This window comes from Bombus pascuorum, chromosome 12, assembly GCF_905332965.1.
Source record: "Bombus pascuorum chromosome 12, iyBomPasc1.1, whole genome shotgun sequence".
Taxonomy (NCBI): domain Eukaryota; kingdom Metazoa; phylum Arthropoda; class Insecta; order Hymenoptera; family Apidae; genus Bombus; species Bombus pascuorum.
This window is the reverse complement of record NC_083499.1, coordinates 12,116,146-12,128,978: the sequence shown is the minus strand read 5'-3', so window position 1 is coordinate 12,128,978 and position 12,833 is coordinate 12,116,146. Positions and strand designations below refer to the sequence as shown.

Sequence of the window (12,833 nt, the reverse complement as noted above, 5' to 3'; positions counted from 1 at the left end):
TACTCATGCGGGTTATCGGAAGTGTCGGCTTGGATCGCTGAACGATCGGAGGATTTTATGCGGGCACTGCAAATTAAATAGGCTATGCAGAACACAATATCTCCGTCCATTATAACGTTTATGGCAAGTTCTCCGATGTATGCATGTCGTACAAATATTTTCTTAGCACCGTTACGTTTATTTTAAAGCGAATATTTACCACATACAAAAAGGCTAGGATAAAAATTTCTCTTCCTTGTATCATATAAATAGACATAGACGTTACCTTTAACATCAGCCAAGACACATCAGCCAAGATCGTATTGATTTGTAAAATTTGTCCGACTAAAGAGATCGACCGCCTCCGGTTCCGATGAAACGGTTCTACAACATGGGTTCCAGATTTCAGGGTGACGATAGAGAGCCAGTGAGAGCGAGAGAGAAAGGGAGAGAGAACAAGAACGTTGCTCGCTATTGTTTTCTCGAGTGGCGCTCGCTGGTTCAATGCTCGCCCGCTCTGGTAGACCGGTACCAGATGTACCCGGACCGCCTGGTTTCAACCGTGATATCACATCACCCCATTCGTCGCGATTACGCCTTTCAGCATGCCAAAACGTTTTTCATTTTTCGCATCAAAACTAACATCTTACGAATTTCTAACGATAATAATTAAATTTTTCGTTTTAGGAAGGATTGGTCGAAAGGATTTCTGGACGTGCAGTCGTGTCAGGAAATTCAACAAAAAAGATTTTTATCCAACACAGTATCATATATATTTTTTTTCTTTAAGTAAATACAATATAAAAGTCACCATATGTGATGTGCAGGATATCATAATGAAAACGTTTTACGTATTTCCTTCGCTTAGTTATATACCAACGATATGTACGAACGACGGGTATGCGGTGCAATCAGTGCAAGCTGTGGTGTAAGAAAAAAAGAAGAATTCTATCAAAACAGAGTTATTCGTCGCAATACTATCGCGTGTAAAAATATTTTTCAATTTCTTCGATATTATCGTCTCTTCGTTTGTCAAAATAGTCTCGGTATTTTGGTTAGGACGAGATCTAAAGAAAATGAACGAACAGTGCTGTTTCAGCAAATATTTTGTATTACAATCAATGATTACATACATACTGCTATGATTCAAAAAATATTTTATTCGGCTCTTGTACCGACAATGATAAACAACCTCTATCGAAATTTACGTTAAAATCCTTATTAGATTTATAATTCATTCACTGATGTATCTCGATAAACTTTTTCGTAACAAAAACTAAATCGCGCTGATTATCGACAATTACACGTGCCGTGTTTCGACACAATACGATTACTTGAGTTTTGATTGTACAATGAAATTTCAGTTAACAAATTGTGCTCGCTTACAGATTGCTCCTTCTACTAAAAGTTACGCAGTCGAAGCGCAATCTTTAGCGATTATTTAATATTATACGTATCTTTTTTTTTTTTCTTTGTGTTTTTATACCGAAGTTCACACGAAATTACGCTCGATACGTTTTTACGTCTCTAAGACGTAAATAATAATCGTCATCACAGATTATATTATGCGTTTACTATATATCTTGCCATTAAAAAGAAATTATATCAAATGTATAAATGCTATGTAGGTGATAATAACCTTGCGTTGATCGTCACCTCTGCGAATTTTTTCACAGAAAAACAATTCTGGAATGAAATCAACGTATTACATATTCATTGTATCGTCATTTATACCTAAATTTATGGATATCTAGCGAAGAAGGAGCACCGCGATGAAACAAATTTCTGGGCTTAAGCATATTTCCACGATTCTAAATGATTACAACGAAACGTGAATTTCTTATAAAGCTAAATTACAGATCTGTGATGACGTTAATCGATCGTATGTGAACAAAGTAAAAGTCTACATCGATCGTCCCCACCCTCCTCCCCTGTTTGCTCCACTTCCTCCGCTATTCCCTTGGTAGTTGGAAGAATAATTCTGGAACATCATAAAAAAAACGTGATTAGTCGTTGATCATACCTTTGCATCGTTTTGTTAAATCTCGATGGGCGTATTCTTCGATCTCTGCTACTTGGTTTCTTATAAACATTTTAATTGAAACGAAATTCGTTCAATTCGAATATTATCAAGAAAGATCCATTTTCGAACAACGAAATGTTTCTAGATTCGCTGATCAATCGCTCCGTCATTTTCAGGGATAACCATTAAAATAGAAATATTAAAATCTTACCCGTTGATGCGACCCATAACTGTTGTACTGCGGATTGTGGTAATTGTTTCGTCCGTACTGTTGGGCGCTGTAATTATTTCTTTGCTGGTACTCCGAATACTGCTGATAATTATGGGGCATGCCGTAACCCCTCGCCCATGGACCAGGCGTCATTCCAAACTGACTGGAACCTGCGCTCTCGTATCTTCCTTGATAGTTCGTACTTCGGTAACCTGAACAGTGAATCAAATAACAAGTAGTTAGTTTTAGAATATAATAGACGATGAATCAAAAGCCAGACACTGCTCGTTGCAGGTCAAAACGTACAGAATTTCTACAAAATGGACATCGAACGACTTGAAAACTCCTGATCGCTGCAGTCAATGAACCTGTGCGTCAACAGGAAAGCGTAACCATACAAATAAACCCATATCGAGCATCTTCGTCTATCATCGACACGGAGAACAAAAGAGGAAACGTAGGCTCCTGACAGAGGCACGATATTCGCGTAGGTGAAAGGGTCCGGAGCGTGGCGGCGCGTGTCCCGTGTTCCCTCGAATAATATGTAAACGCGCGTGCATAGCCACGGCTAACGCGGAAGGCAAGAACAGAACGGCGAGGGCTAAGTATTCGTCAGCATCGCGAAACGTCATAATGGAGGCTCGATGCTAATAACGGATTTTCGAAAGGGCAATGCGCTCGGTGTAGGCGCGTGCCTCGCCCTGGCGAGTGCATCAGCGTACAGGAAAATCAGGCACGCACGCTACATCGTATACCAGAGTGAACGAGTACCAGAGCGAGTAAAGAAAAAGAGAAGGAAGGACAAGCCTCGGTTATACGCGAATCGTGTCGTTTCAACCGCCTGTTCACGGCAGGAAGCCGTCGAATCCTCGCGCTGTTGCACGCCCGCGTAAACACGACTGCCACGGAGAGACAGAAAAAATTGAAGGTACACGATATAATGACGACGCTGACAAAAGAACAAAACGGTTACGAGCGACCCCCCGCCCCCTCTTTTCTAACTACTCGCCCGGCCCCATCTTTGACTCCCGTTGAATATTTATAACTCGGTTTCGAATCGCGATATCATGCTTTTTACGGTAGTCAAGGGGGAGTACGAAATAAGAGCGGTGCCGCGAGAGCATTGAAAAAAGAAGCGAGAGAGAGAGAGAGAGGAGGAGGGGGGACCAACGGCCCGTTTTGTTTGATGTATCGTGATGAGTGGAAATCAATTTTAATTGAATTGATTATAAGCTACCCGCGGAGGAGCTGTGCAGCCGTCGATGAAACGTGGTTGACTGTGTACCCCATGGTCGATGGGTCGCATCGTGCAAGTATCGTTGGAGCGTTCCGCGACTTGGCAGACTCACGTAACGTTCCGGTAATGAAGTTGGAGGATTTCGTATTCATATATTCCACGTGCGAGCGTCACTCGTTGTCTGCTATGAATGTATTTAACCAAGGGACCATCGATCCACTTATTCTGGTTAAAGACTGTTTCTCGCAACTGTCCATGATTAAACCGTTCAACTGGAAAGCGCTACCTTCCGTAAGACTCTCGTGCAACTTGTTATTTAGCGTATCGATCTTTAGATAAAACTTAAAATTTCTGTATCGCATAATGTATAATCCTCGATTTCCGTTTGAACGTATCGTCTCATCCATTAATAAATAACGAATGACACAAATATAGTTCAGACGCGATGACTACGTGGGAATTATTACTTTGGCGATTATTTCAACTCTATTGTTTCGGACGACGCACTATCGAATCTTGACCCTAATGACGCGGTTGCTTTCTTATATACGTAGCCGCTTATATTGTGTTATATATATTCGTAAAAAGAGTACATAAAATGAATAATTCCCTAGATGGTTTTCGTCTGATCTTGTTAAAGTCATTCATCGGAAGGAGGAAAGTTCACCGTATTCGTAAACGTACAAATCGGTATAAAGATTATCTTGCTTGTTCCGTATACTTCGCGTCGAAGATTATTACTAGAGCTATCATTACCGGAGCTTTGTCAATAATTAACGACAATCTCTTGGAATCCTTAGCGATATGTTTCCGGATAATGATTCTATCGTTAGAGTCAGTGATATCCAATAAATTGTCCATCTTTCTGCGTCATATTTCGCACTGGTCTCCGCTTGTAGTCTGTTCACACTTTTCCTTTAATCGTTGCATACACCTATCCAACTTTGGTATCGGTATTGAGGATACTTTTACCGTTTGTAATCCTAAAATATCGGAAGGTGCTGGCGGTATCGCCTCGATTTTGTTCAAATGTTGCAGCTTTATGCTCTCTCGCGTGATATGGTTAATCTTCGATTGTTCTTTCCTCGATGCATGGAAAACTTTCTTAACGCAGTATGAATTTGGTAATTTCGTGCATTGGTCAACATTGCGTGGTCAACGGCGTACCGCTGAGATCTTCGCGGAATCTGTTCTCGGTCGGATATGTGATTTGGACGACCTTATCACGCTCCTCGTTTACTTGGTCTCTCGCATTCAGGGAGTCTGTTAGGAGGGTATAAAGGCCACGGTTTTCTTAGACGATGCACAGCGAAATTTACACACTCTGACACCTTTAGGCTGCTGTATCGCGTATTGGTCGGACCTTGCTTAGAATACAATGTTCAACATCGTGCTTCCTGAAGTTTGCTGCGTGCAGGATGGAAGATGGCAATCGCCGATTATAACTATTACCTTATCACGAATAGGCTTTGTTGTTGTCCGAAGTTCATTAAGACCCTCGTAACCATTTTCTGGTACAGAGATACGTTTCAACTTGTTTATCTGTAACCCTATTAACCGGATACGCGAAGGTGCGAATTTTTTCAATAATGATTTGAACGTGTCCACTGTTTGTCTATTTTTTTCTTTTTTCTATCTACTTCTCCAAACTGCAGAATTATTCATTATATGCTTTCAGTTTGTATTCTAGTCGGAATACTTTCCTGTACGATAAATAAATAAATATATGTTAATTCTATTATAATATGTTACAGAGTAAATTAGCCTTGCAGCTCCGTCCGCTAGACGATCGCTCGAGTGACTTTTCCTGTGAGTAGTAGCCATAATTCGTTTTTACACCGTTAGATACGTATTTGCAGATCCGTAAAGGAACACTCTACGTCAAAGATTCGCCAACCTCTCGTCGTTTTAAGAAATTATCATCGAAATGCTCAAACCCTGCAACAAAGATCCCCCTTCTCTCCATAGTCTCAGGACCTGATCCAGTCTGGAGAGACTATCAGTGACGCATGATAATCGTATAGTTCGGTTCAATCGAGCTCGTAATAGGAGGCGGCAAATACCGTCAATATTATCGAGGGTTGAACGGGATGGTCCCGTAGATTTCTAGCCCAACAGTTACAGAGTCCCTACACTGTGTCTATTTCCAGCAGCTCGACGACCGCTTTCTCTCGCTCTCTGCGGCAACAATAACATCCCCTGTGGATTCCAGCCCCGGGAACGTGGTTCGATGGGCCCCCACGGTAATCCTCACCCTCGCCGAAAAAAGAGCCAAGGGGGAGGAGGGTTTAACAGTTTACACGTCGGATCATCCCTCGTTATTGTTGCGTTTATGATAATAGCAGCCGACTAGCACGCATGCAGCCCCGGCTAACCGCTTCAACCCTATCCCGAGGGTCGCGATCGTTGCCACGCTCAGGTATTTAATTAGACGGCTCTATGCTGAATTTCGCCACGGGTATTAATTTCTCTGTTTCCATAGGAGCCGCGTTTGCTTCTTCGATTGATACGCCAAGATTCTTTCTTCGAATCGCATAAATATAACGATGCTGAAATTCCAGTTTTCGATAGATGTCCAAGTAACTGGATCACCCCTACATTTATGAGACGAAACCTCTGATTCGTACGACCTAACTTTGGCGATACCTAACTTTCTCCATGATACCTCGAATATTATCATGTTTCGGGTAAAGCGTTCAAAATATACAAGATGGTAGGCAACTATCGAAATCCCCATACAATATCATTCGAATCTCTACGATGTTTCATCGCCGACACCGTTCTTCGTGCCAGAAACAACAGGAGAATCCGTGTATGGCTGGTGATTTAATTGGGAAGTCGCGGTCGCCGAGGGAAAAAATGATTTTCCGATGTTAAAATGGCGGACAATTAATTACAAAATGAAAGCTCCGCCTGCTCGACGCGAACCCCGCGAAATTGTATTGGAAAGCAGACGGGAAAGCGACAGGGCGAGGGGGAAGAGGAAGAAGGGAGAGAAAGAGAGGGAGATACGTTCATACGTAGATAGTATATGCACTGTGTGTTGCCTATCCGCCATGGGTATTGGATTGGATTGGATCGCCGCGTCAGCAATACAAACACTCGAAGCCTCGATGTGGGTCGGCCTCTCCCGTTCCTGTTTCAAACTGAAATTACACTTTCCCGACCGACCCCGTCGTTCCCCGAAGCCCCCCTCAACTATCTAGCCCCATAATTTCCCTTCTCGTTGTCGTTTTTCGTTCGTCGTATCGACAGCGTCGAAGATTTTGCCAAAGTTTTCCGCTAAAACCGAATCTATCGTTCACAGCTCCGATAGAAACGCAAATAGAACTTTCGACCGAAAGTCCGTTGGCTACAATTTTACGCTCTAGCACTCTGAGCTATAATCTTCTTTACAACAAAGAGATCCGGAACAGAGCCTTGAATGTTTGATCTCCCGTGCAATGACAAGATTCAAAGTAAAATTCTGAAACTCTGACCCAACTAGTAACGAAAATGGTGGATAATTGTTTGGCGAAATTTCGTATTCCGCTCTGTCGCTGTATTCGACAAGTTCGATAGGGCGTATATAGTTCGAATATCGCGATTTTCCGCACCGTGAAAGATATTGACGGAATCTTGATTGCAGGTGACGCGGCGTGTAAACCGCGAGAGATGATTTTCGCAGGCGACGAATCAGAGGCGACCGGTTACCCGGCGTTTCCGTTCGAAGAATTAGAAATTAAAGGCGTGCCGGTGAATTCGAGGCGCGTATAAATTTTCTCTGCCGCGGATGAAAGTGAAAAAGACTTGTGCGGCCGCGGCACGGAAATCGAAACCCTTTAGCCTCCGCTTTCCTCTAGAGGCGAGACCAACCGACTAACTCGAATGAAAAGGCACCAGTGCTGGTAAGAGACACTTCGTACACGCTCCTGCTGGCGTGTATCGGAGCACGAAAAAAAAAAAAAAAAAAAAAAAAAAAGAAAAAAAAGAGAGAAAGAAGAAGAGAAAGAAAAAAAGATAGAGAAAGAGCGAGAAGACAGACGAAGAGGAAGCAGAAGACGCTTATTTAGCTTTAGCTTACCTTCTACTTACACGTGCTATACAATGTTTACCTACACCCACCTAACCCAACTGCTTGAGAGGAATAATGTTTGCGTAAGAAGAACGGATAGCGATTTCGATATTTAAAAAGAAAAAGGGAAAACGGGACGGTCAAGGTTGGCGTACTGGCAACTTTCGAATCGGGATAGATCTCGAAGGCATACATAGAATTTGGTATGGAAGAAAGTTACCGAATAGTAAGCGAAAGCTAAAGTACCTTGTATTAACAGTACTAAATCAAGTACGAAATGGTAAAGTGCAAGAATCTTATTTCGAATTGAAGGCTCGAGTGCAACGTCGAGAGATCGACGGCTCGGTCTACGGCGAGCGAAATTTAACAGGGATAATAGCAAGTTATACCTCCTCTAATTAACAACGTATCCAACAATCAGCTCCATCAGAATCTCTAACGAGCACCAAGAACTCGCGTCTCCGCGTAACGTGATCTCCGGCCTCCGAACAACAGAGTCTCGACATCAAAGTGGTCACAATTTCGGCGCTCCTCCGTTGCTCGTCTCAAGACATCTCTCGCGAGAGAGAAGGATACGACAAAGTAAAAAACAGAGGGAAAGAGAAGAAGGAAGGTGGGAGACGTTCCATCCGAATGTGGCGCAACTACCTGACGACAAGAACAATGAGGGAGTAAAGAGCGTGCGTTCCCCATCGTGGCTGGTAGCCGTGTACAAGATGGCGCCAGGCAGGCCAGAGTACCACTCGGGCGATTTCCGGTGGCTTTGTTCCGCGTACCACTCGTACACGGGGTGTATTCGATGAAACTCGAGGCTTAAAGGCGCGTTTTTCAGCCACGCTACCAGCTTACGTGCGTGCGCGCGAGATATAAAGAGGTTTTTCTTCTATGAAGCCAGTTAGCCAACGAACCGGTAATTCCTCCGACCGCTTTCTTCCTTCTTCTCTTTTTCTGTATATGGTCCTCTCCGTTGCCTCCTTCAGCTTCCTCTTTTCTCGCCGGTACCTCTCTCGCGTGCTGGCGATTTCAACTTTTTCCCCTCCACCCCCCTCCTCCTCCTCCTTCTTCTTCTTCTTCTTCCTCTTCTTCTTCTCCGTCCTTCTTCTTCCTCTTTTCCGTTCTTTCGTCATGGTTCTTCCCTTTCTTCTTCCGCCCTTTGCCGTTTGCACGCATTCATTCTCGCCTTTGCCAGAGCCGTGGAAAAGAAGAAACGAGCCGGGTGCAACTCAAGATTTCCCCTACCCCACGCCCCCTGGCCTTCTACCCTCTTCCTCCTTTTCTCTTAGCGTTTTCCTGTTCCTCTTTTTTAGTCGTCGGTAATGGAGGCCCTCGAACGCCGGCCCTTCTAGCGCCTCGACGAGCCTGCCTGCCTGCCTGCCTCGGCGAAACGAAACGAAACGAAACGAGAAAGGAGACACGTTTACCCCTTCCCCCTTCTGCGGACGACTTTTACTTTCTTCCTCTCTTCGTGGTTCAACTCCGTTTCCCTGTTTCCGTCGACCGCGGTGATTCGCACGAGAGCAAAATATGTACAACCTTCTCCTCTCTCTTTCCCTAGGCAAACCAGCTACCGTCGTTGCTGGTTCACCCATCGACGTATAGCTCTTTTTAGGGTTAATTTGTGTATCAAAGTTATCGTATCGTACATCCTTTTATAGCCATTAGGGAATCTCTCAATATATTACAAGATAATTTCAGAATTATTCTATCCAGAATTGTTAAACCTTTTGGAAGCCGAACAACCGATCAACTTTACTTTTTTCGTTATTATCGAAATTAGTAAGTTTCGAGATAAATTAATAAAAAAAAAATAATGTTTGTAACATTATTTTTCATCGCTTCTTGTAACTTTCGAATTTGTGGAGTAGATCGGCGTAACTTCCGAAGGACTCGATTCGTTTATTGATAGCCATTTTCTGTATTGTACAATACTCGTTAATTGTCGGAATTTTTGATATTTTACGAAATAGTCGTAGGATTTTACGTTTATCGAAATTCGCATTGACGAAATCTGCATCGCGATTTGGAACGTTTTATTGCACGTCCATCGATGATTATCGGAATCCGCGTCGCATCGTTGGACGTTTGCCAATGCATTCATGGCCCGTCGATTGTTATCGAAATCCACGTTGAGATTTCGGCCGATTTATCCCGTGATCGTCGCCTCGTAATTATTACTAAAATTCCCAACGAGATTTTCGACGTACCGCGGGTTTCTAATTATCGTTCGAACGCGCATCGAATATTTACAAGCCCACGCCGATTATCGCAAACATTTTTAGGAATATGGGATTCCGAATATTTTGCAATTCTCGTAATACCTTTATATCGTGCCTTTTCGAAATTTCAAAGTTCCGTCGTGATTGATTATGTATCTATCGCGAATTAATAATCGTCAACCACGAAGAAAAAGAGATGGAAGACGGAAACGTAACGCGCATAAGGAGAAAAGTTGGACCTGCGAGCAACCGCGTTTCGTTCTCCGGATATTTCAGCTTCGGTCGAGGCGACCGTAGAACCCGTAGGGGGTTGCGGGGAAACGGTGGGGGTACAGAGTCGTGGGTAGGGGAAGGTACGCGCGGGAAGGTGGGACAGAGCGGTCGGCGGGGAGGCTGAGGGGGAGGGAAACGGAAAAGGGCGAAGATCGAAGAAGGACGGAGAGAAACACTTGACCCTGCCTGGCTGGTTGCCGCACAGCCGATGCTGTGCCAGCAAACCCCACCGTGCAACGTGCGTTAATAAACGCAACGACGGTGTGTTGGTCCCTCGTCTATGTGCTCCTCCCGACCCTCGACCCTTTCTCTTTCCAGCTCTCCGCAAACCTAACCCTCGTACCTTGTCTATCTTTGTCTGCTTCGTGCGATGCACGCCCACCGCGGTGAATGAGCTCGCTCGGTTCGCGCATGCGCACCGCGGCAAGCAGCGGTACACAGGCACGCGTGTGTGGCGCCACGCAGCGGGCGCACACGTACGAACAAGGGGGGAGGTAAAGATGAGGTAGGGATCGGTCGCGCGCGAGTAACGTGTTGACTCTCGCGATCGCGTAGCTCCTAATTTATTTACAATTTCGCAAAGGGGGAACCGGATTGATTCGAGTCCCATCCACAGGCGAGATCCAATACCAAGCTGCGGAGTAGCCACCAATTCAGGCTCCACCGTAATTCGCCGGCCGTTTAATTGCGCGCCGGCTTAGACGACGATTGCATCGTTCGATCGTGATTAACGGACGTTTTGTACGTGCTTCCTGGTACCGTGGATTATATCGCTGCGTCTTTGACCACATATTTCGAAAAGTTTGAATTTCTATGTTTCGCTAAATTCCGTCGAAAGTTGGAGAACATACGAAACAGGTAATAAAATTGATCGTAAATTTGATCAGGCGTTAAAGTTTACGGTAATTTCAGACATATTGGAGCTCGAGGTCACGTGATTCTCAGCCGCACGGTATCAATTCGGAACTATTCCATCGTCCGTGCTATGCTCAACTTACTCGATGAGATCTAATCCGAATGAGAAATCTGACATATCAATTTACAAATGACTACTGCAGCGTGAGATTCAAAATACGTATCTACTCCTATAGAATGCGTACGGCATTTAAGTATATATTTCTAAATTGCCGATAACTGCTCGTAACTAGAGATTTTTTCCGATAGCTAAAAATAATAATCAAACGCCAGCAATCGAAAACTAATCCTCTTTCGTCGGAAAGAAACAAAGCTTAAAGCGGTTGTTAACAGTCGAGGAGATGAGCTCAGCGTTAATAGGGTAAGCCGAAATGCAAGAGTCGCGTGACATTTCGCGAGGTCCCGTGGCTGAGCATCGGCCAAGAAAATATCCCTACTTGCAAGAACGGTGTATCCGAGCGTGACAGAGATGACGTTATAAGACGAAGTACCAGAGAGAAGGAGAAAGAAGTATGCAGAAGCACTCGTGTCAGAGGCGACCAATAAATTTATCGAGCGGGTGTTGGCATGGAGACTGCCGGACAGAGCTCGGTTGGATGGCCCAGAGGGCGATGAGAGGGCACTCGAGAATCCTCCAGGAGCCCGTCACGGGGAAATTGGAGGCAGCCACGGCGGCGGCCACGAGGAGGAACACAGAAAAGAGAGAGAGAGAGAGAGAGAGAGAAGATGCAGGAGGGTGAGAGCGTGTACTCTCGGAGGAACGACGGAGACAGAGGTTGAAACGAAGAAGGAGAAGCTCCGAACCGGAGAAGAGGGGGCTGAGGTATCGATTTCTCGCGGTGATCCAATCAACGATGGTGCCTTATCTGACGCCTTTGCCACCCGCTTTAACACATCGGTGTCTCTGATAAGAAAAAAGAAATTTCACCCAATCGTTCTTCTTCCTATTTTACTTATTTATCGATTAGGTACTATTAAATATCAATCAATCTACGTAATCATATATAATATATAACTCATATATATATATATATATATATATAGTCTTATCAATTGTCATCAATTTGATGGAAATTACTATAAAATCTTCTCAAATTAATTTTCAGGTTAACAATGTCGTATTTCAGGGAATGTATTCGTTCTGCAAATTAGAAATTATTTATATACCTAGTCGGAGACGCGACGAAATCAATACACGTTGGCGAAGCTGCAAGATGCATCCAATATTTAACGAACCAACCAGTCAATCGCTGGCTTTCTTTAACCCACGGTGATCTTTAATTCATTAACGACATTAATTATTCATCGCCGATAACGACGACGGAATCGCTGATCGTCGTCCCTTCTCGATTACGAGCAGAACAGATCTCGTCGTGTGCCACGTCTGCGAGAAGTTCCAACTGGAAAGACGGATCCTTTGTTATTTTCCCGGCTTCTCCTGGATAAATCGGTATAGCCGTGTCGGTACAATTGTAACGATGTTGCAGGGGGAACGAAACGGAGCGTTTTCACGTGGACGCTCGATGTGTACGGACTGGCTAATCCCTCTGACATTGTTCCAAAACAATACGATATCCGCCCCTAATTTGTACCGCCTTTCAGCGGCCGCTTCTCTTTCGCGTTATACGTTGAACCGACCGGCTGACAGAGTCAATATTTTCGCTTTCTAGTCCTCCACGAAGGAGACGGTATATCGGCGGAACATTGGCGGACCACGAAGAAGAGAAGAAAAACGCGGATTTCTGCATAGCTGGCTCCGACGATGCTCGCGCGGCCTGCTTGCTCAGCCGTTTTGGATTAAGTCGCGTCTCGCGTGCACGTGGAACTTGCCCCTTCTGAAACGTTTCTTCTTTGATATCTTCTCGAAAGGATCGGTATCGTCAATTACGCGCAATGCTTCTTGATAAAATTATTATAAATATTTG

The 12,833-nt window shown here is 44.3% G+C and overlaps 1 protein-coding gene across 1 annotated transcript in view; it reads right to left on the bottom strand.

Moving 5' to 3' along the window:
• Window positions 1–941: 941 nt before the first annotated feature.
• The window catches only part of LOC132912901 (5'-3' exoribonuclease 2 homolog), a 28,695-nt gene continuing 16,803 nt past the window's right edge, over window positions 942–12,833 (bottom strand). The window contains exons 16-17 of the mRNA XM_060970709.1: window positions 2,214–2,425; window positions 942–1,960 (exon numbers count right to left, since the gene is read on the bottom strand). Of these exons, the coding sequence (XP_060826692.1) occupies window positions 1,883–1,960; window positions 2,214–2,425 (290 nt within the window). The 3' untranslated portion in view covers window positions 942–1,882. The remainder of the gene's footprint in view (window positions 1,961–2,213; window positions 2,426–12,833) is intronic.